The 23,724-nt window shown below is 38.6% G+C and overlaps 3 protein-coding genes across 8 annotated transcripts; 1 reads left to right on the top strand and 2 right to left on the bottom strand.

Annotated features, from left to right (window-relative positions):
- Nucleotides 1–1,708: 1,708 nt before the first annotated feature.
- LOC125750482 (pituitary homeobox 1-like) lies at nt 1,709–8,331 on the top strand. Of its 2 annotated transcripts, none has more exons than XM_049028346.1 (5): nt 1,709–1,821; nt 3,391–3,445; nt 6,397–6,543; nt 6,811–7,013; nt 7,101–8,331. In XM_049028346.1, exons 2-5 carry the CDS (start codon nt 3,400–3,402, stop codon nt 7,647–7,649), a joined length of 945 nt encoding a protein of 314 aa, XP_048884303.1. In that variant the 5' UTR covers nt 1,709–1,821; nt 3,391–3,399; the 3' UTR covers nt 7,650–8,331. The 2 variants fall into 2 exon arrangements, with proteins under 2 accessions (XP_048884303.1, XP_048884302.1); XM_049028345.1 differs by lacking the exon at nt 1,709–1,821 and adding an exon at nt 2,414–3,154.
- Nucleotides 8,332–10,767: 2,436 nt separating this feature from the next.
- Nucleotides 10,768–17,290, bottom strand: LOC125750493 (pterin-4-alpha-carbinolamine dehydratase 2-like). Of its 2 annotated transcripts, none has more exons than XM_049028369.1 (4): nt 17,207–17,290; nt 12,788–12,919; nt 11,968–12,048; nt 10,768–11,615 (listed from the first exon to the last, which is right to left on the bottom strand). In XM_049028369.1, exons 2-4 carry the CDS (start codon nt 12,869–12,871, stop codon nt 11,520–11,522), a joined length of 261 nt encoding a protein of 86 aa, XP_048884326.1. In that variant the 5' UTR covers nt 12,872–12,919; nt 17,207–17,290; the 3' UTR covers nt 10,768–11,519. The 2 variants fall into 2 exon arrangements, with proteins under 2 accessions (XP_048884326.1, XP_048884325.1); XM_049028368.1 differs by having other exon boundaries at nt 17,093–17,212.
- A 1,273-nt stretch (nt 17,291–18,563) lies between these two features.
- Nucleotides 18,564–23,167, bottom strand: LOC125750488 (UPF0461 protein C5orf24 homolog). 4 transcript variants are annotated; one of them, XM_049028359.1, is made up of 3 exons: nt 22,903–23,167; nt 22,784–22,808; nt 18,564–22,174 (listed from the first exon to the last, which is right to left on the bottom strand). In XM_049028359.1, the coding sequence occupies exons 1-3, from the start codon at nt 22,908–22,910 to the stop codon at nt 21,557–21,559; spliced, it is 651 nt and encodes a 216-aa protein (XP_048884316.1). In that variant the 5' UTR covers nt 22,911–23,167; the 3' UTR covers nt 18,564–21,556. The 4 variants fall into 4 exon arrangements, with proteins under 4 accessions (XP_048884316.1, XP_048884317.1, XP_048884318.1 ...); XM_049028360.1 differs by having other exon boundaries at nt 18,564–22,171; nt 22,903–23,166; XM_049028361.1 differs by lacking the exon at nt 22,784–22,808 and having other exon boundaries at nt 22,903–23,166.
- Nucleotides 23,168–23,724: the final 557 nt, after the last annotated feature.

Below are 23,724 nucleotides of genomic sequence, written 5' to 3'. Positions count from 1 at the left end.
CCTTTTTTTATGAGTTATATACATAAAATCATGGGCGTATTTCGAAGATTTAATATTCGTGTAATGCCCTTTAATTGTTATTCTGATTACTACAATATGTAGCCTAGTACAATATCTTGGAATGAATAAAAATTCTCAGACATAATATTCATAATATTTAATATTCGAGTTCCCACAATATACCCAAATGATGACAATTATTTGTGTAAATCGTACTGGTAGGCTTAGCAAGGAAAAGTGCAGTTAACTTATCATATTTTAAATATTATAAAAAGAATTCAAAAAATGTGAAATGTATACGAAATGTATATGTTTTGAGACATGGTTAATTTTGGTTGAAAAATCTTTTAGTTGAGTAGTTTTGAGGTACCATCAACTTTTGAATACATACCTTGTCAGCGTCTGTTGATTATAAATGCTGTCAAACGCCTTAAATTTATAATATTTCATATTTCGGTAATCTAAGGCAATTAGTCGGTTACTATATTCTCATTTTTATCCGATTTTCGATTTTTATGCTTGGATTTACATTGAATATTTAGCAGCGAAATATAGGGAAATTTGCTGTGAAATTCACAGAAAACATTTTTTACAGGTTTTAAAAGTTAGTGGCAGGGAAAATCTCATAAGGCGCGTTGCATTTAATTTTTAATTTTAGCTCAATCTCATAACAGGGGTCAAGATCGCAGTTTTTAAGACAATCAGTATGTCCGTTCTTATTAAAACATGCAACATGTAAGTTTTGAGTTCTTAAGAATATCCACAAATTTTATTTAACGCGTAAATTTGCATATGTATAGCCAACACTTCACTATAATGTAGCACCATAGTAAAATCGATTTTTTTTTCAGATACTTGTGGAAACAGGAGGCCGAATGTTCTGTGAAAATGCGCAAGTAATTACTATAAATATGTATATTTTGTACTTCACTCGCTGTCATGGGTACCATCAGCTTTGCTGATTATGGGCCTCGGTTTGGATAGTGGCGGGCAGCTCTGCTACACCACGCAACCGCATCTATCAAACTACATTCAACTATTGAATATAGTAACTATCAAACGAACTCCGAAATTTTTACTTCAATAGTTTATATGTTAGTTACATTGAAAACTATATTATAAATACATTAAACGCCAAATTAGAGGGTTCATTTTCATAACTGGTTAATAAAATACTATATTCTATAATCAAACATTTCAAATTTTAGCAAGTTAATTCCGAGGCAAACATTAGGCCTATTGTTACGTAGTTTTAAAATAACAGGCCTCGGAAACATAAATCAGTATCATAATGGTGAATAAAGACGTTACCTGGATAGATAAGGCTATTTCAGCTAAAACAAGTGTTTGTGTTAAACACAGGCCGTTCGTATTGAAAGCCCATCTTTGCGAATCACCTTTATAAATGTAACTCTTGTTGATCAAAATATTTTTAACACACATTTTTCACATTAAAATAAACATTAGTAAAACACAAGTTCGGGGTTTAATACGTTTTCGCTATCAAATCACGTGATATAATAGTGAATGATTCACACTATAAACAGGTTTTGTATGTGTGCGTTTTGCACCGTGGTTTATGACTCTGCACTGGCATCTAACATGGAAATCCGCCAGTTATTATCATACAATAACAAAAGCTTGGGGGGGGGGGGGGGGCGCGTGACGTCAGTGAGCTCTGAAGAAAAGGTCTTCGCAGGACTAGAACGCGTCAAAACGCATGTTCAGACGCGCGCGGATGTGCATGTCGTTGGATATATTGCTCTCTCGCATGGGATAAATCTATATATTGCATCCTGCAAGGTTAACAAGAATAATCTGGTGGGTGTTTTTCTTTGTTCTACAAAAAATATATTACAGCTTAAAGAAGTTTTCATAAATAAGTTCTTCTGCATAATGTATGGAACAAGTGTTCTCATGTGTCATAAGTCATATATACGTGTGTGTGTGTGTGTGTGTATGTGCGTGTATATATATATATATATATATATATATATATATATATATATATATATATATATATAGGTTAATTTTGTTATAAAATATTTAACTGTAGCGTAGTGCCGGTTACTACACGAAAAACGCACGTCACTATGCGGACTGACAGTTAAACGAATTTTCATACGTTTTAATTATACATAAGTTACTGTTTTAAATTCAAATCATTTAATGAAATTTAATGAAATTGTTTAAACCGGTTATCCTATATAAGAAGCACATGCGCGCACGCGTGTGTTTGTGTGTGTGAATATATATATATATATATATATATATATATATATATATATATATATATATATATATTCACACACACAAACATATATATATATATATATATATATATATGTATGTATATGTGTGTGTGTGTGTGTGTGTGTGTGTGTGTGTGTGTTGTTAAGCAACATCATTTCATTTTCACTAAACTTAGTATTCAGTATTTATACGTTAAAATATACCTATCATGTTTTAACTGAAGCAGGTCCGGATTTTTTGCAATAATATGCAAATTTATAACAGTAACCGATGAATAATTATAACTTATGTATATTCGTTTAACCGTCACTGATGTGGGTTTTCCGTATAGTAACCTCTACGTAAACGTTGCAGGTAAATATTTTAGAACAAAATTATTCGGAGCTGCGGCGAGCCCTCAAGGTCATCAATAAATACAGTTAGTGACTCAAAGGAAAACAATTGCCATGTCACATGTTACAAGGAATGTCTCCACATGGTTAGCAAATGTTTATTGTGCAAATATGTATTGCAGCATATAAAGTTATAGACAACAGTTCGGAATTATCTGCTATCGGAACTATCGGAATAAAAATTCTAACATCAAATTTGCATTAATGTGGCTTTTCACTAGCACCGATCACCTCTTAAATTAAACAATCAGACAAATATACAGTCGAAAATGATATTTAGCTGTTGAATGATTAAGTGATGTCTAAGGTTATTGGTATCAGTGAATGCAACGGTGACGTGCTAGAAATTTGGATCTAGTCAATACTGCAGATTTTTGTAATCTCCATAATCTTTGAAATGAATTAAGTGCCAATGAACACAAAAACACAATGGACATTTAATATTATAGGAGATGATTTTTATATATTTTTCATCATCACAATCGAAACACTTAAGGACTGAATATACTGTATGTTGAAAAACAATTTTTGAATTTATTTTGAAACAAATATTGTCTGGTGGGGAGACGGCGTGGATTTTGACGCTTTTGGGAAAAAATAGTCCTATCTGTCAATAAACGATTGGATTAAAAAATAAGTTGTACGATCTAGTAATACTTCTGCATGTTTTTCAGGAAAAACTTTGTAATGAAAAATATTTGGTGTGTTTTTATATTCTCACTGTGTTTTGATGGCTGTTCCACAGATCACTGGAATGGACAGTAATTTGACTAAGAATGTAGTTGCCTGCAGGACACCAGGTAAAACCGTCTTTATTACTTTTTGTGCATGAAATTTGTTATATTTCACACGGAAAAATAGTTTTAAAAGGTTTCCGTGCATTAAGCTGCTAATGTGTGCATCTTCTGTTGTTTCATATGAAATGCATATGGGCGACTATTTTAATAATAATCATATTTAAAAATAAAGCTCATGAATACACCACATTAAAAACATTACTTTAAATAGACCTACTCGTTTAAAATGACGGATTAAAACAGCCATAGCAGATCGGTCTGGCAAAACTCTCTACAGGTATAAAAACACCAGTAAACTGAGGTAGGTGAGTGTGTGTCGCATTGTTAACGCCATGACAGACAGACCTGCCTTAAAACGCGCTCTTTTAACTAAGGGCAGACCCATACGAAAATGCGGTAGCCGGTGGAAGTTATAAGGAGGTAAAAACTGCGATAGCCGATAATACAGGATAAAAGAATTTTATATGGTCGAAATAGCAAATCAATACGCGAATATACATGGATTCGCCAAAAGTAAAAATAATCAAGCAGTCCACCTTCTTACCGCATATCATGGTCTGGTGTTAAAATAATGTAAAACAAGTAAATAACATCAACGCTTACAATGTGGAACTCTCAGACATGAGAAAATTAAAGACATGAGAAAAGTTAATTGTGTTAATTGAGAAAAGCACCTTACAAATGAACTGTTCACAATAGACAAATCACACAAAAATCACTTAATGGTCCCGGCGTTTTGGTGATTTTTTTCTCTCACTTTTTTGGTCAAACGTAAACTGCTAATAATCCCAGACTAAAAGTGTTGTTATATCTGAAGACCCGTAGCTTCGCAGTATTTCATCCAGTGAGAAAGGTCCTTTTCTTGTCATAAACGGTGAACGTGACATTATTGGTGCTGTTTTTCGGCGTGTTTTTCGTGGAAACGTATTAAAAGATCTGCAGCTTCTAATGGTCAAACCAAGACAGCTGTATCTTAATAAAGCGCTTTGCGCCAAACACCCCATGACGGTCAAAGTTGTCTGATTCCTTCCAAAACCACCACAAAAAGATTTTTCAACGCTTTGATTTAACAGCCTATTTAAAAACGATTTGGATTTGTATCTTTTCTCCCTCGTCAACTGTACAGTGAATGATAATTAAGTTGCAGTGGCCTAAAAGCCCGTATTCACAGTGGGTTAGCTGTTGGGGGATTAAGACCGCATGAAGACCCCCGCCTATTCCACAAACACATCATTATTAAGGAAGTAATTGGAAAGTTCAGAACATTTGTGCAGTTTCAGAAAAGACTATTTGTTCTCCTATATGATTACTTTTTAGTACTTCCCATATATTAATTTGCCATCTTATGACATAATGCCCACACGGTGTATTTCTTATTAGGACAAATAGCAAAACAAAAGGTGGAGTCACTGGTAACAGTTAAATCAGCTCAATAAATATAGTTAACTGGGAGAAAGTGCAGTGTGTGTAGTTTCTTATTAAGGATTATATGCTTGGACATTACAGTGCATCATTGCCTATTGGAGCAAATGCCCTCACATCCCTGAAAGCTGAAGCGTATTTTTGTTCAAATGTATCAGGGCAACTGAATTCAGACCTGCCTGAAAACAAGCATATTTCGCACCTCCCTTAAAACCTTTTAGCAAAATAAAATCCAATTAGTATATGACCGTTTAACTGACATTTACTGCTGATCTGTGTTATGGCTCTCATGTTCCCATGGCTCCCCAAAACTGATATTCAGAAACGACTTAATCCATTTTTGTGTTATATATAGAATATCATTATCTCTATATATATATATTATAATCAAATTATGCAGCTATTGCATTGTTCTTCGAAAATTCTGGGACAGCAATATTTCAACAGCTGACGCTCATTAAATTTTCCTATTGACTGATAATCTCTCTCTGAATCATATCTTTGGCACCTCAGACTCGTAATAATGTTTTTATTTTCTGTTTCTAAACTGTGGAAATGGATGTGAAAATGATGTTAGGTCACTGGAAGGGGTGCGACTATAAGTCGATATATAATTCATAATATGATTTCCAGCGGCTCAGTTGAACTCTTGTGATGTTGATGTAACGTCTCATTAGGCTATTCCTGTGTGAACTTGTCAGGTAAACTTACATTACACTTCTTTATTTAACACACGTTTAACTTTCCAAAACGTCATTACAGGCTTGAAGCACAACCATAATTATCTTTGCAAGAGCAACAGATGGGGAAATATCTGAATTCTAAATGGCAGCCAGTGCTTCCACTCATTGTATTATTGGTTTTCCAGATGCAAATTGACTTATAGGGTCACATGGTGGTATGGAAGTAATTAATGATTCAAATTGCTTTAGGTCACATAACATATTACACAAAAACTTCATTGATATTCCATATTTTACCATGTTCTAATATGGTTGATTCAGTATTAAGTTCCAATAGTTTTTTTGTTGCTGTTTGAAAAATATTTAAAATTTTATCACAGAAACATGTAATATCACTGTCAAAAATGAGTTATTGGCCAATTTATAAATATGCTGTGTGAGTGTGCGGGGAAGCCTTATAATTCTTTGTTTTGGAATCTGCATGATTTGCCTTGTTGAGACACTGGACCACAAAGTGATTTGGGCTAGATTTGGGGTTGGTAAGACTTATGAAATGAAGGAAAGAACTTCCTGTAGAACAGGCCATGTACAGTACCAGTGCAAACTGAGGTGGCGCCTCACGCGAGCATCACTGCCGGCGCCCCCGTTCGAGGCAAAGTGGAAATTGGCTGGAAAGTTGCCACCCCTTCAGACGTTGGCAGCCCAGGCAGTAGCATATATCGCCGATAAGATTGACCGGCCCCTGCCAATTACACTGTAAATTTGAAACCTAAAATGCATTATGTAAAAAAAATAAAAATATAAAAATTTCCAGGTCTAAACAGAACATGTTTCACTAACAATTTTAAGGTGGGATGAATTTGGACAGAAGTTCCGAGGCTGTGACCCCCCCACCGACGCGGAACATGGCCCCCGCCTTTCACCGGCCAAAAGCGGCCAGCGGGCCCTCAGAAGCAGAGCATTGCAGCAGTGAATCATCTGATACTGAATTATCAGGTAGAGTAACGACGGAGTTGCTGCATTTCTGCCTTCGCTACTGTCGCATGTGCCGTCTTCTCGCTCGGATAGCCTGTTCCAGCATGTTATATCATAATCCTGCAAAACCACTGTGACGCTTTCAAAGGACATGCTTTGTTTGTAAGTATGCCAGAACCAGAGCACATGTCAGCCTCTAGATAAGATAAACACAGGCCTTCAACATCAAAGAAGACTAGAGAACAACTTATACATGCGTTTGGTCTATTGCGTTTATTGCTTCTGCAGAAAAGGAGAGGAAAGTCGCGCAGCAATGTGATGATACGGCCGCTGAAGACGCTAAAAAGAAAAAACAGCGGCGGCAAAGGACACATTTCACAAGTCAACAGCTCCAGGAACTCGAGTGTACTTTTCAGCGGAACCGGTATCCCGACATGAGCACGAGAGAGGAAATCGCAGTGTGGACTAACCTAACCGAGGCCAGAGTTAGGGTACGGTACTGTTTGAAAATAATTATATTTAAAAAAATCTTGCATGTGTGGTGTTAGCATCATTAGTAGATTTATTGTGTCTCACAGGTCTGGTTTAAAAATCGAAGAGCGAAGTGGAGGAAACGCGAACGCAATCAGCAAATGGACATGTGTAAAAACGGCTATCTACCCCAATTCGGCGCCCTGATGCAGCCGTACGATGACGTGTATCCCACCTACACCTACAACAACTGGACAAATAAAGGACTCGCTCCGGCGCCGCTGTCCGGCAAGAACTTCACCTTCTTTAACTCCATGAACCCACTGAGCTCCCAGTCTATGTTCTCGGCTGCAAACTCTCTCCCTGCTATAAATATGCCGTCCAGCATGAACCATTCCGCTGTTACCGGAATGCCGGCGTCAGCCCTGAACAACATGAACAATCTGAACAACATCAGCAGTTCTTCACTCAGTCCTGCAATGTCCTCACCTGCCTGTCCTTATGGAGCAACCAGCTCGCCGTACAGTGTTTGCAGAGACGCTTGCAGTTCTACTTTGGCATCACTAAGACTGAAATCTAAGCAGCACCCAGCATTTGGATACGGCGGACTGCAAAGCTCTGGTCCCAGTGTGAACGCATGTCAGTTCAACAGCTGACAACGTGAACTATGTTTATTGCTTTTTACGTTAAACGTGAACTATGTTTATTGCTTTTTTTTGGATTTCATCGTGGTGGGACGTTTGTCGGCACAGGGATTAACTGACACGGGAAGAATTACGGAAAAATAACATGTATCCAGAGAAGCCAATTAAAGAATAACCGAGATGAAAGTGATAGCAGATATTAACGTGTCGGAACAGTAGCCACATCAGTGTTTACAGAGACCGCAATCGATTATACATTGAACAATTTAGGCTAAACATGGTAAGAATTAAGTGCTTTTAAGTGTTCGTTTTATAAACAATTTGATTTCCTCATATGCTCAACGCATTTGCCACGAATTTATACAAACTTGAAAATGGAACAGTCAGTTGTACATGACTTTATAAGTTATAAATTTAAATAAACTACAATAAATTAATATGAGTTCAAGACATTTCAAATTTAGATCTAGATTTTCCTGCAGTTCCTGTTTAATTTCAATAGATCGCACGGCTCTGATGCGGCTCCCATGGTGACGTAGTGAAGGTGCCCTTCACTTTATTCGGAATGTTGTAGCAATTAATCTACAATAACCACCGGAACTTACCGCACTTTGTATTAAAAGCAAAATAAGGCGCATTCAGAGTCACAGAAATAAATTTGAAATAAAGTTTGAAAACAGCTTCGATTCTTAAATGGAAAACCATTAATTTGTATATTTTTAACAAATTTCACAGTGGGAAACTATGGAGAAAACGAGATGGATGTGTAGGGTGATTACTAAGTAGAATAAATGTACAAGTAAACGCTGCGTAGAGAAAATTGCTGACTCATAATGTGCTTCTTGTAAATGTTGCAATTACGTAAAGAAATAACGATGATCCGGCATAGAAGGAAAATAAATTTAGATAACCAGCCATAAAATGGCACGGAAGACGGATGTTAGTGAGGTGCACGTATGCAGACACAAAAGCAAAATGAAAATGTTTAACGTTAGTTAACGCAAGTTTAGCTTCTAATCCTAGGGATACTATCACCACGGTTCATACTCCTTATTGAAATATTTTCAGCCTACAAAAAACAAAATTCCCCTCATAAAATTTTGTCTCCATTTTTGAAGTAGCATAGGAACAACTCACAGCAAAAAAAGAGAAATTGTACAATGCAGGGGCTCCAAGCAATTAAACAACGACTGGTCCCCAAACAAACAAATGAAATGCTATTTGCCTGTGCGAAGGCATAGCGGTTAGGCTGCAAAATCAAATGCCGGAGCCAAGCAACCTACAGAAATTTCTATCGGCATGGCATTTCCAGTTAAGCTTGGTTATTGTTACATGGAACACAGAATATTTACAAATCTTAGCAAAATGTGAAAAATTTCAAAAAGGTCTGCTACTTTTGTATGGAAGTGTATACTGGACTTTATTGTTTGTAACCCACGGAATACAATTCACAAATATGTACCACAATCCTCAAATATTTTACTACACAAAAATATGTATTTTCTAAATCATAAATAATAATATCGGCAAAAATATGGAGCGATTTCAGCACGTGATACATTTTCCACGTTTGAGGATCACATCCTGTATATTTGTGGGTCGCGTTACATTTGCGACCTCGCTCCTATTTATTTGTCAATTTTTGTCCACTTCTTACCGCAGCTGATCTGTAGAGAAAACAAATCCACAAATGGACAAATGTGTAACATACGCTTCACGTGTACAAATCGCTCCATACTTTTGTGGATTTTTTTTACACAACACAAATTTAAAAAAGAAAACTTATATATATATATATATATATATAGCGAAATACTTCCGCGGGTTACAAATACTAAAGTCCACGATACACGTCCATACTCGAGTCGGACTGGATTCGCATTTTTGCCATTTGGTGACATTTGGTCTTGTACCCGATTGCTTGTGACACTGATTTCTAATCTTGAAATACATCTAAAGTCCACATTATACATTAAGCATCTGTCGCCACAAGAGAAAACGATTTTAAATACGGCTTTGTACGTAGGTTACCGTGATTGTTATTGCATAAACACGTCTGAACAGGCTTGCTCATTGATGACAATACCGTGCCAAAGACATTTCCAGCACCATCTTAATTTAAATCCAAAGTTTGAGCAAACTTTGGATTTGATAAGGTAAACAGACACCTAGGCATGCCTGAACACATTACAAATGTAAAATAAAAAGTGTAAATAATACTGCATTATAACAATAACAGTTAACTAAATCCTGTGTTCTCTGCTACGGAGTATGGTTGCATGTCTGTAGCGATGAAGACCTCCATAGCTACGTAGCCAGAGCACATGCCGACCCCTGGCCACCATCAGTAGCTCCTACCACGGACCTGCAAGCATCAGAACTTGACCTTTGAGCAATGGAAGGTCACCTGCTCCCTGCTTTCTGTTGCATCATGTCAATGGCTGGGTACGTGTTGAGCATCTCTGGGATGCACACACGCAGTAGGTCTCCATGCGCTGGGTGTTGCGACTCCCTTGATAATAATGAAAATGATCTACTTCCACCGCAGTAGCCGTTCTTTTGGTTGTACCACATGGGAAAACCTTCGTCCACCTCTCACATCCACAAATCTTTGCTGCCCAGCACGCAGTTGGTGGTTCATGGTTCTCCCCCACTCAGAACCCACTCCCAGAAGGTTCTACATAATGAATTGGCTCTTGCCAAAGTGATTCAGATCTTTATCACAGATCGATCTTTATCACAGATCGATCTTTATCACAGTCCATTTCTTCTGCATTCAACATGTTCACTACAAGTACCTGATGTTAGATGGTAAGCTTGCAGTTCCCAGACCTGGGGCCTGTACTAAGAAGCAGGGTTACTGGCTTATGGGGGTAACTCGTCAGATTTAAGGTGGTCTGGGAAAAATGTAAGTGATCGAATATGAAGTCCATTTAAACTGTGGTACCTTAAATCTGACAAGTTACTCCAATACGCCAGTAACCCCGCTTCATAGTACAGGCCCATGGACAAGCGCCGTTTAAATTATACACTCAGCATCACGTCACATGGGGCTGGTCGTAATGTTTAGGCTCATCTGTGTATAAGCTGACATCAGAATCAGCATCTAAATAAAGGGACAACCGAATAATTCCTAATATCAAATCAATTTATTCTTAAATTCCATATAATTAACAACGTAGAAATGACAGCAAGAAAGGTACTTAAGATACACAACTGCACATATACTTAAAATTTTATAGTGAAGCTTTCTCCTCAATTGATATTAAAACATTACACCACACATGGACACTGAATAAATTACATTTTGCACTGCAAACGTCACACCTTTGACATTTCTGAAGTTACATTCTTTGAGTCTTTTGCCATTACTGTGTATCCTTCTATAGACGTTTCCTCCCTACATGGGCAGTTTGACCTTCAGTCATACAAAGCAGCACATTGCAATGTTCTTGGACGTTTAACATAGTTTTTCTTATTAGAAATGTCAGTAACAATATTAGGTTGGCGCAGATTTTCCAACTACTATTCTTGGTATGGAGCATATTTACTTATATTAAATCATGCAAAGCATGTGCATTTCAACCTTTAATTTAAATTTATTTAAAAATGTACTTCACATTTTATTTCTTGTCTTTATGGGCAGTTACCCCCCTCAAACAGAACCAAGATTCTGCCCTAAGCACCTACACACTATCTACATCCTCTCTAAGCATGAGGATTAAACATCTCAAGTTTAAATGACCCAACTGTAACAGAAGTTACATTGATTGTTCTGTAAATCAAGATAATTACTGTACATACATTTCCAAAATCTTCATATATTACAGAATTTTTTTAAACCATATTCAAATCACAGGAGGACACAAACGAATCCATAAGCTACATAGTCAGAGCTACTTTGTCGATAAACTTGGCGAGTTTAATATCTTTTTTTGATAACCCTCCACAGTCATGTGTAGTCAGTGTTATCTGAACCTGAAAAAAAGAGGCAAGACAACAATCCTATCAGATGCAAGTGCAATTATGGATGAATAACTGCAAATCCAAGAAGAAAAGCCTTATTTGTTTTTTAAACCCCTTCAAAGACAAAAAAAGTGATTTAATGAAACTTCATACTCACAATCACACATTTATGCATATCAGAGTAACCCTAAACCATCACTCAAATAATTTTCAACTCAGATTTGAAATTCCCTTTTTTAAATTAATATTTAAGTTACGTGTATACATTCTGATAATGTCAACTAGCAGTGTATACAATATTTAAGTGACATCCCAGGCTTCTAAAGATGTTGATTTTTAAGAGAGATTTAAAATTCAGGATTACCTTATTATACACGTTAAACCACTCAGGGTGATGATTCATCTTCTCCGCTTGCAGAGCAACTCGTGACATGAATCCAAAAGCCTACAAAGGAATCGCAGATGAACAGTGTCACCGCAGTTTGAAACCGGCGAGTATTTCTGTGCGTCGGCTGCTGCACGTTTTAAATTTGCTCAATTTCACTTAAAGGACGGCATCATGTCGCCATGTAAGCAAAACATCACAGTTTAAAAAGATCTGGGAACATCTTCTGTCCCTTTAGTAGAGTAAGACATTTGTTTCTACTGAACATTTTTATTAAGACTAAAATTATCCACCACCATACTAGTGGTTAAGGTCAAGCACCTACAGTACACATTTGAATGTCGGCCATTTTAATTATAAAACAGCTACATTTTTTGCACACTTGACCCGACATACAATTTCAATTAAGCCGCAAAATACTTCCTCATGATTAAAGCAGCAGAAGCCCCCAATTATAAACCAAAGATACAGCGAGGGACATATCTATTTAACCCACTGTTGAATTGCGAAGTTCACCAATTTATATAGAAGGTTAAACATCAGAAGATTGTTTTTGAAAATCTAACCCGAAAATCATTATGCAACAGGAACAAATCAATTTATCATTTATCTAGAGAAATAATTATTTGATCCCCTCCAAACCTGCAAGAAATTAGACTAAGTACATCTGCACTAACGTAACACAAGTAGTACTTAAGTATTAAAAGATACCAAGTCAGCATTTTCAGCAAATATTCCGAGTTAAAGTGAAGAAAGAAGCGAAAAGAACTTTGGAACTGAATCTATATGTTCTGTTTACCTGATTGAAGGTCTTAAAATCCAGTTCCTTGTAGAGAGCATCACGGTCGTCCACTTCAATCCATCCTGTGGCCTTCAGTTCCATCAGAAGCTGCTCCCTTTCTGAGGCAGTGAGCCAGTGAGAGTCGGAAGCCTTGGTGACGAGAACATATTTGAAACATTAATATAACAGAATTATGACACATTTTTCATTCCTGTGGAGAAACTTGCACATTCCCCCCCTATTGCACCTTGTGGGTCACACACAGCGTTGGGGTCACACACAGCGTTGGGGGTCACGCACAGCGTTGGGGGTCACGCACAGCGTTGGGGGTCACGCACAGCGTTGGGGGTCACGCACAGCGTTGGGGGGTCACGCACAGCGTTGGGGTCACACACAGCGTTGGGGTCACGCACAGCGTTGGGGGTCACGCACAGCGTTGGGGGTCACGCACAGCGTTGGGGGTCACGCACAGCGTTGCTCAGCCTCCAGCATCCTTGGCGCAGTTGGGGTTAAGGCCCTTGCTCCAGGATCCTACTGTGACATCATTCTTGTGGCCATGGGATTTGAACCATCAAGCTTCCCAACATGGGCATGGAGTCCTAACCATAGGCCACATGATGCCTCATATGAAGCAGACACCCAACACAGCACAGCTACCAAAGTTTTGAAGAAACTTTTACATGCTTATTATTCCAGCGATGCATGACAAGGAACATTTCTGCTTCTTAACTGCCATTATTATAAGTGCCATCGTTTGCTTAAATCAAATACAGATACCACCCCGCAGAGGTCAGACATTGAGATCAACCGAGGTTACGATATTGTTTCTCTTGTATGGGTTCTGCAATTACGACAAAAATATATGTAGAAAACATTCATTAGTAGGAAATCTGGGCTGAATTAATAACAGCCTGGTTACTTTTTGAAAATTAGCTAAACTTACACTTTGCAAAATGACCACAACCACTATATTTTTTTCTTTATTTTCCCTCCAGGAGGCTAGGTTCTTGTTTTACACTTCCGTGCGTCTGCCGAATGTGAAATAAATTTGTAATGAAAAGGAGTTAAGGGTGTAATTTATCTCGCCAACTGCACAGACTGCATGTCGGCGAGTTTGAGTCCACGTCACATGTACTTCTCTCTCAGGGATAGGGCTGGGCACTATCCACTAGCCATGAGCAATGATAGCCATGAGCATTGCAATTTCCCTCAAAATCAATATGCCAAATGCTTGATGGAAGTTCAATAAGACAATAAGTGTCACCACAGACACACTTTGCAACACAAAATCAGGTCACTTTCTCTGTGACTACTTGTCTGGACTGACAGCAAAGCGTGATCGCATACACTGCAAAGCAGTGCAAAACGAGGGATTTTTTTTAAACAAATAACAGAATGTAATACGGCAGGAAGGTAGACAACAGATAAAACCATTAAAATAGCTGGGCAACTCAATGGGAAAGCAGGTAAATCCAAAACAACCCTTTCACTAAGGGAAATCCAGCCAAATTCAAAAGGAAAATCCACTGTAAAATTCAGTCCACGAGAAATCCAGCAGTAATAATCCACAGGGAATTAATAATTAAGAATGCCAGGCCCAGTGTTTTTCAGCAATGACTAAATTAACCTGATCATCTTCTATCTCAAACTTCAGAAATGCAAAATGCTGTTTGGTGTAAGTGGTGCTTTAGATTCCCTTTCTTTTCAGCATGCCTTGAGCCCTTTTTTGAACAGAGAGCTCCATCTAGTGGGGTCAAAAATAGCACAAATAGAGCATCATTTTGACCATCATTACTGTTAGGCGAGTGTTTGTCACGCTCTGATGATACTATGATGATACTGCCCGCAAAGATTCGACTCCCACTATCCCGCCTGAATATTTTTCAGGAAACTGGGGATCACATACTGCCGACCACTGCTAGAGTTAACAGTCTGATCCTAGAACACTAAACACTGCAACAATATGATTGGGAGAGGAGTTAGAAATATGAAGATCAGCTTTGCCTGGCGTGTCGGCACTGGAAATATGAACATTCAGGACCGCGGACTGTCCGGTACTACATCATGTGTGCTGTGGCGAGCACGCTGTAAAGTAAAGGGAGGAAGCAGCATGATTGGCTGAAATGTTAAGGGCTTTCATTCTCACGCAAACACAACTTGCCAGTATCAAGATCAGAAAAATTATCAAGGTTATGTCCATATATCATGCTATAAGCTGAAATGTAATGACACACCTAGTTCAACAACCCATGCTGTCTGCGTTCTCTTGTTACGCCCCATAACAAAAAAAAGTGTATTTTGCATGATTTATTAAAATTTGATATTATTTTGCAGTCCATGAGTATGCGGCCATACCACCTGCAGTTCATACTATGTAATCCACCTGAAACTAAGCAGGTTTGGGCCTGGCCCATACTTGGATGGAAGACTAGCAGAGCTGGGCTGCAGCTGGAACAGGTGCTGGTGCAGCCAGTAGGCAGTCCATCCTTTGGTCTGTGTGGATCCCCTGTGTCACAGTGCAGTGATGGGGACACTGTGCTGTAAAAATGGTGCTGTCCATCAGATGAGATGTAAAACTGAGGTCCTGACTCTCTGAGGTCATAAAAGACCCCTGGGCTTATTTCAAGAGAGTAGGGGTGGTACCCCGATGAACTGGCTAAAACTGCCCACTGGGGCCCTTTCAGATCTGGCCTCCTAATCATCACCTATATCTTACTGGTGAACCCTCCCCTGCCCCCTCACCACCTTAGCTACTGTGTGGTGAGCGTACTGGTGTACATTGCACTTCATATTGCACTCACCTAAGCTGTTAGCACTGCCTATAGACTCCTCTACTTTGACTAATTGTACATTTTACTTCCCCTACTCCTCCTGGGGGGTGATGCCTGGAGACCTCAATCTATCAAGATGTCCAGCACACCCTACTACAAGTGACGTTGCCACCACCAGTGACGTCCCAGCATCCAGCTCGCCGTTCTGCCTGTGTCATCTTCCATGTATGACCCGCTGCCTTACCTCTAGTTACCTGGCAATTGGAAGAAGACTCGGCATTGGCTTGTCATCCTAACTGCCCTCCAGTTATTTCTACGATCTCATGACTTGGACAGTGTGACTTGGCACTTAACCATCTCTCCTATTTGACTTTCCCTGCCGGCCCCTGGAGGATGGGCTCCCCCTTTGAGTCTGGTCCCTCCCAAGGTTTCTTCCTTCTTGGGAGTTTTTCCTTGCCACTGTCGCCTTTGGCTTGCTCACTGGGGGCTTTGGGTGCGGATGCTGTAAAGCGCTTTGAGACGATGTAATGTTGTGATAATGCTCTATACAAAAATAAATTTGTTGTTTTGTTGTTGTTTGTGTAGAATGGCTGCAGTCGTATCATCCAGGTGGGGGCTACACAGTGGTGGTGGTTGAAGTGGCTCCCCATTGCTTCTGTAAAGAGCTTTGGGTGTCTTGAAAAGCACTATAAAAATACAACTTTCATTCATTTCATTTTACAAGCGTGGGCTCTACACATTTGTCTTTTTCATGTTCTGAATCTTGTGAATCTATAGGAATTTTAAGTAAAATTGAAGTAAAGAAATAACTTGAATTATACTGTGATATCATCAACTAATATGGGAAAAAATGTGTAAAATACCCAATATAAATTCCCTAACCACGCATTCTGCCCCCCGCCCAGTATACATCGCTGTCGCGATAGTAACAGAGTTGACGCGAGAATGGCGTAATTCAAAAAAAAGAAAAAAAGAAAGAAACTTCTGGTCAACAGCAGTTCTATTAAATACAACAATGACATAGGATCCATTTAAGCAACAGAAAGGCTGGAGGCAAAAAAAATGGCCCTGAATGTATGTTATTTTTCTGCCTTTTAATTTATATGGAAGCCAGAGACTTGGCTATTAGCTCGAATCAAAACCACAATATATGACCGATTAATTCATACAGTTCATAACAGTCTAAATAAATGAGACGTTTATTACCACAGTTATCACGTACATAAATTAATGTTGTTGTTATTGGCATTAATTACGGTGAGTACAATACAGTGGATAACTTGGGGGTTACAGGCGACAACTCTGACACCAGTACTTAACAGGTCTGGTTAATGGGACATGCAGTTTACATGGTGATTTGAAATGAAAATCGTAATTTGTATTTCAAAAGCCCTCATTACGTTATTTGCATCTGGCTGACACCCGTTGTGACCCTGCGGCAGTATATCGATCAGGATATACTCAAAAACTAAGACGAAGACTATTTACTCTAAAACTATTTTGCCTAACGCTCACGTATGTGTTCGGACAAAACATGGATCCTTATTCTTACCATTTTTGAGGCGTGCCTTGACAGAAATGTGTTGCAAACTTGGAAAAGAGGACAATGCAATACACTAGTAGACATACGTGTAAATATTAACCAAGGCATGTTACTCATAATTACCTCGCAGCGACGTCCAACGTGCGCCTGTTTTACGCAGGTTACGCTAAGGACCCCGAAGAGCCGTGAGCTGTCTTTCTCTTTGCCTGTTAGAAAATAATATCCGATCGTTGTCACTTGCTGATTAGAATTCTTTAAAAGATTTGAAATGAGAGAATCGATAACAGCAAAACTTTATACAAACAAACTCTTATCAGAGAATTGAAATATCAGTTTGTATGCACTGTAGTTTCTTCTTCTTTCAGAACGATACACTATAGAGCACAGTAGGGGGCGTGCGCACGTTTCATTTAGAGTAATCTTTAGGGCCAAATCCACAGAAGAAAATAATAGAAGGCCAGAGCACTGGAATGCTGGATATATCTTTCAAAACAAACAATATCTAATAGTTGTATTTTATATTAACCAAACCTCCTTCGTGTATATATCTGCTAAATACATTTTATACCAAAGTGACACTCCGTTATTCTTCAACTTTGATTAATACTAATATATAAACAACACAGAGTTATTACCCGAATAAAGGCTTTAGATTAAGATAAAGTGTGGTTTTGTTTTTCATGCTATGTAACATATAAGCGCAGAGTGGTGTTTGCGTCTGGCCTTAAGTTCTGGTATTCTCTTCTTCTTCATGTCAAGTCTCCCGGTCAAAGGAGACAATCCAAAATAAAACTGCTACTGAGATTCCTGTGAATTTCATTGCAATCTCAGGTTCTGTCCACAAAGTTGAAGTTAAGGATGTAAAGAAGGTATAAGGCTTAGGTGCTTGATGTTCTTTCTATGAAGGCCGGATGTGTCACTCATATATTTCCACACCCAACTGGAATATCTGTATGCCGCATAGTGACAATGGTACACAGAAGAATCTGGATATATGAGCATTCATTTTTCATTTGAAATAGCTGATTTTATTAATTGTATGGTGTCTCTCAGAACAGTGTCCTACAAATGTAAAAAGTTTAACGAATGTAAAAAGTACCAACAAGCTCTACTGTTACATCTTTTAGAAGAAAAGCAAACTTCAAACCAAGTTTCCTCAGTAAATAGCATTGTTTAAAGAAAAAACTTTATATAATATTATGTAATTCCACCATTGTTTTTGTTACACTTATATAAAGTAATAATTATAACAAAAATTGGCTGGGTGTGATTATTGGTTGCTGTCAAGATTATGTCATTGCCTTTTTTTTACCTTTGACCTTTGCTTTTAGCTATAGCTGTCGCTAATCATTGGGTTAAGCCAAGCAGATACATGAAACATGTTTTCATAATACAATTAATTACCGATGTTCAGTTTCATAATTTTTTTGCAAATATTTTTTTGGTCAAAAATACTTGGGGAAAAACAGACATAATCATGTTTAGGATATTCAATTGTTTATTACACGAATATTCTCCACACTTAACAATCATGCAAGAAAAAAATACAACTTTGTGATGATAAGAGTCCCGTCTCTGATCAAATGAACTGCTAACAATGCATGACATAACATTTAGTTCAAAATTCATTGTTTGTTGAGAGAATAAGTCTTCGTCAGAGCGAGCTGGGAAAGTCCTTACCAATGTCCATTACTGTTTCTGTTCATAGGCCCAAAACAACTTTGTAAGGAGGCTAAGCATCAGATTTTTGGTAGTAGTGACAGTAAAATGGCTTCTTACGCAACACTACATTACTGTACCATACATTTTTCTCATTTATTGCTAATCTAAATGACCCCTCTAAACGACCTGTTTCACACATGGAGAGCATTTCATTGGTGTCGTTTTTAGTTTATTTTCTAACTCCTAAAACAACACAGTCAAAGTTTTTAGAACTTGGGCCCCGAGGCTGTCAAATATGTAGGCCTTCATGGATTAACCTCAAGCTGGTCACAGAGGAGTGTCCCCTCTGGAATATTCCAGTAAGTGAATATCTCCAATAGAAAGCTTTCATATCTGCATATCAATAACGTCTGCTGAATGAAAAACACATGTGGCAAAAAAGCAAATTACCTGGGACCGGTAATATGTTCAAAAAGGAACATACCCATCGCAAATTTCACCACCATGTTCTGTACAGACAAAGGTGCATTTTAAAACAACGTAGATGCCAAGAAAAAATGACGTGACTATATGAATAAAGACAGTTAGATGTGGGCACAACAAAAGAGGCAGCTTAACAGCCATACAGCGTGCGATTCCAAGAAAAGTAAATAACAATGGATCCTTTGTAGGCCCTGTGAGGAAATTCTTTTTTACACCTCCCTCAATTTGCTCTTTACAGAGCAAGCTGTCTGTGAGGAGCAGCCACCCATAGCATTGGCCAGAGAGCTGGGAGCTAAGGGCTTTGCTCAAGGACCCACAGATGTGCTGAGGCAGGGTTTGAACCTGCAACTTCGGGGTTATAGGCACACAGACTTAGCACACTAAGCCACACACTGCCCAGTGCACAGCCCGGCCTACGCCTCATCACTGTGGTCTCTTAGCTTTTTATTCACTTAAAACTGTCGGTTACTTGAAAAAGCTCTAAATGACAAATTACACACACTTTAAGACATACTGACAGACATTAAATAACATAGTTCTAACCGAATAGTCTAACCGAAAAACGATGCATGTCATAATAAAAATGATGTGAATGGAAATTGATTTTTGTTCATCTGCTCTGAATCTGCTTTACAAGTCCCAACATGCTCAATGAAGTGTAAAGATCACAGAAATTTACGTGAAAATCATGGTGTATTTTTTGCTCAATTTAGATTCTTTAGTTGGTAGGCAGAAAAACACAGAGATGGGAAGCCTTTAAATGATGATCCAGTAAGGTACGAACCATTCAATGATTAGCAAATAACTGATAATCATAAGGATAATGAGAAAGATATAAAAAGATATATGTAGTGCTCAAAGGTTAAACCCACAGGACAAAGCGGTGTAAAATGCAAATATACTGTTAACAGTGGAATATAATCTAATTACCCTATGAACCTTTTTATGATTTTACAGTTTTGTACTGTTTGAAACACATCATTAGCCTCCAACTTTAAATTTTCATAAGAGGAATCGCCAGCAGAGTGAATTTCACGATATTGCACCAGCAGGAGTACAAGGAGGAATGAAAACAAAGAAGCTGAATACAAATAAAATAAAAACCAAGTAAATAAAACACAACCACAAAAAGGTATATAAGGTGTATGTCACTATAGGAAATGAAAGCATAACTTTTTTCCCTTAGAAGAATATATTAACGGGAAAGGTGAAAATCCCCCCAAAATATTAATACACTTATAATATGAAGCCCAAAGACAGCAGCATGTTTACTATAAATAAATGATCAGCGTGTCCATATCCTACAGTATAATAACTTCTCAGTCGAACTGTGCAGTGATTTCAAAACACAGGCGAAAATTCAGTAGACAATTATTTAACAGAATTTCTCTTTTTATTTCGATGTGGTGTAACCTATACCTAGAACACACTCATATTTTAGTCTTTAGTCGTGTGAATTTAAAAAAATACCTGGTGAAACATTAGAAATGACACATATTCTCATAGTATTGTCTCCCTATAGATTCTTGTCCACATAAAAAACAGTGAGTAATGGTTCCTTAATTTGTCATGTACAACTAACAAATTGACAAGTCATTCAAATCCTGCCTCGATTAATGTGTGTCAAACCGGTGGCCACAGAAAATATTTGGAGTGTGTGAGAGTTCTGAAGCCACAAAATGGGCCATAATTAAAACAAGTCTATCATTTTAGGAATTCTATCAGCCTGTGCAAAGAGGAGTAAAATGAAGCACTTTGCAGATTAAATAGTGTTTTTACACAATATTTTCTCCCATCATACTAGAAGTGTGGTAATGTGATTTTTCTCATAGGAATGATACATGTATATTAGGGCAAAACTCTTCAGAAAAATATTCTTTAATATACAAATACAGAATTTGTGTTTAATAAATGCCCATTAATCAATTAAATGTTTTGGAGTGTAAGAGCTAAAGTATTTACTGCTGTTTAATATCTTTCTGAGACTGCTGCAGTGACACAACGCTAAATGATCAATGTGCAAACACTTTTTATCCAGCACTACGCTCATTCTGCCACAGCCGAGCATGCAACCGACAGCTTTCGTGAAAAGAAAAATGAGCAAACTTTAATGCAAATACGGTCAGTCCCGTAGTGGATAAACGGTGACCTCTCTAATGTGATATCACCATGGGTCTCATTTTAAACACAAAGTTTAACATACTGACATACCAAAAATAAAAAAAAGGTTCATTTGAGGCTGATAGACAGTAAAATACCTGCCAATCTAAACACCCTTTATATCAGAGAGCCACAGATACGACAGGTGGCAGACGGACAGGCCACACTTCACTCGTTAGCTTCCTTTTCCTTGCCAGAGGGTTCGCACAAGCCTTGCTTGTGCATCATTGTATAGGGGAAAGCGGCACCACTGCAGGTCCCATAGGCCAGTTTGTTGAGGCGAGACAGCGCCTTGATGCTGCCCGGCGGCCTGCCTGGGCTTACCTTATAGCCCGCAGCCTTGGTGGTGCCTAGAGGCCTCCCTGGACTCGTTTTGAATCCAGCCGCCTTTGTAGTTCCCAGAGGGCGCCCAGTGCTTGTTCTGTAGCCCGCAGACTTTGTGGTCCCCGAAGGCCTGCCTCGTCTCCCAGACCTCCCAGTGCCTTTCTTCTTCTTGGAATCATCAGTCTCCTCATTGGCTTTAAGCCCCACTGCCTGGAGATGAGTCTCATTGCGGGCGTCCAGCGTTTGACACGACACGGCTTTCAGCGGGCTCTGTGCCAGCGGAGGCAGCGGAGGCAGCGACAGCTGCAGGGATGCAGGCGGGGCAGGTGGATAGAACTTGTTAGGCTGCGAGGCACACAGGTCAAAGTGAGAGGCCGGGTGTCGGCCATCTTCTGCCAGGCAGGAGGCCCTGCCGGTCATGCAGTAGTCGTTGTTGTTGGCAACCTGGCGCATCATTTTCTGCTGATGGGAAAACGCACAGAAATGCAGAGACTGTCATTATTGGGGACAAGTAGATATGCTATTAAGTCAAATATAAACCAAGGCACTAGGCGAAATATATGCAGAACAACGTTAATTAATATGAAACCTAGGCAGCAATAAGAACAACCTGGTTAACTTTTGAAAACTAACACAAGTTGCACTTTATAAAATGGCAGCGTTACGCAGGCGGCAATAATAGGAAGCGGGCGGAGGGAGGGCAGAGGCCGGCGGCACCATCGCAGTGTAACGCCGGCCGGAGCGGCGCCGCTCAGCCTCCGGCGGGGGGTCCGAGCCCGAGCTCCTCTCCGCCCAGGTAGTACCCATACGGACACTGTCATCTCCATCAGAAAGACTGTTATCAGATGTTAAAAACCCAAATATTAATCCGAATGTTTTTTTCTGAGTAGCCCAATATACTGTAAGCGAACAATAGGTTTATTTCCCTCACGCAATATTAAAATTATCGTAGCATAATTCACCACATACACTACTCGTACACTACTAGTAATACAAGTTGAATATAACGCGCGGTTCTTGCACAGTACAACCTTTTATAAGAACAACCAAAATATTAAACGAATACTGTACCTTAATTGTTTGGGGATCATGGGACCTAAAGGGTTAAATATAAAAATGATATATTTCCCATCATTAAAGACCTAAAATGGAGCCATTCTTACAATGAATCGCGTGCAGTTTATCATTACCCTTTCATCGAATATCCTTCTAGTCCAGTGAATAATGCAATCCTTCGTTATTTTCGAGATTTGGTTTTTCCTTTTGCAGAGAGGTTTAGATTGGAAAGGCAGCCATTTCCATTAAAAATTAATAAAGCAGGAGGAGATAGTGCGCATGCGCACCTTCCAACCGGGAATTGCGGCAACACTCGCTGAAATAAATAATGCAATTTTAATTAGATTCAGGCTGCGTCTACGGCTGCATTACGCACACCGTGAAGACACACAATATAGATATTATATAGATATATGCATATATATGTTAAGGTAAGGTCTCATTCAGTCACTGCACCACGGAGCCCAAACCCCACCCCTTGACAAAACGTAACCTATTACGTCGACCTGTACAAGTCATTGTATATCCGTATAACTTATCTGCGTTTAACTTTTATATTTTTGACATTATTATTACAATAAAGTAAAAATAATAATACATATAAAAAAGTTGATCCCAAATATTAATAATAATACATATAAAAAAGTTGATTGCTATTAAATTACAGTTTTCCCCTTTTAGAAAATTAAGTGCCCTGAACTTTTTATTATTTCTTCTTTCCCGTTACATTCGTTAGAAAAACATGATTTTTAATCTTAAGTGTCAGAATGCCGGAGTGTAATAAAGCAGTCATTTGATCTTTGGTATTCTTCAGACATGTACCTGTAATTATAATTATCTGATATCCATCCATTTTCCAAACCACTTATCCTACTGGGTCGCGGGGGGTCCGGAGCTTATCCCGGAAGCAATGGGCACGAGGCAGGGAACCCAGGATGGGGGGCCAGCCCATCGCA

The sequence above is a fragment of the Brienomyrus brachyistius genome, chromosome 10, assembly GCF_023856365.1.
Source record: "Brienomyrus brachyistius isolate T26 chromosome 10, BBRACH_0.4, whole genome shotgun sequence".
In the NCBI taxonomy this organism is placed as follows: Eukaryota; Metazoa; Chordata; class Actinopteri; order Osteoglossiformes; family Mormyridae; genus Brienomyrus; species Brienomyrus brachyistius.
This window is presented reverse-complemented; position numbering and strand designations above follow the sequence as displayed.

Coding starts and splice junctions, on each gene's coding strand:
- LOC125750488 (XM_049028359.1), bottom strand. Junction 22,175..22,783: donor ATGATCCCCAAACAATTAAG/GTACAGTATTCG, acceptor TTTTCCCATCAG/CAGAAAATGATGCGCCAGGT.
- LOC125750493 (XM_049028368.1), bottom strand. CDS start 17,200: ATGAGTAACATGCCTTGGTTAATATTTACACGTATGTCTACTAGTGTA. Junction 12,920..17,092: donor CAAGGCACGCCTCAAAAATG/GTAAGAATAAGG, acceptor CTCGTCACCAAG/GCTTCCGACTCTCACTGGCT. Junction 12,049..12,787: donor ATTTTAAGACCTTCAATCAG/GTAAACAGAACA, acceptor ATTCCTTTGTAG/GCTTTTGGATTCATGTCACG.
- LOC125750482 (XM_049028345.1), top strand. CDS start 3,098: ATGATTTTTATATATTTTTCATCATCACAATCGAAACACTTAAGGACT. Junction 3,155..3,390: donor ACTTAAGGACTGAATATACT/GTATGTTGAAAA, acceptor GCTGTTCCACAG/ATCACTGGAATGGACAGTAA. Junction 7,014..7,100: donor TAACCGAGGCCAGAGTTAGG/GTACGGTACTGT, acceptor TGTGTCTCACAG/GTCTGGTTTAAAAATCGAAG.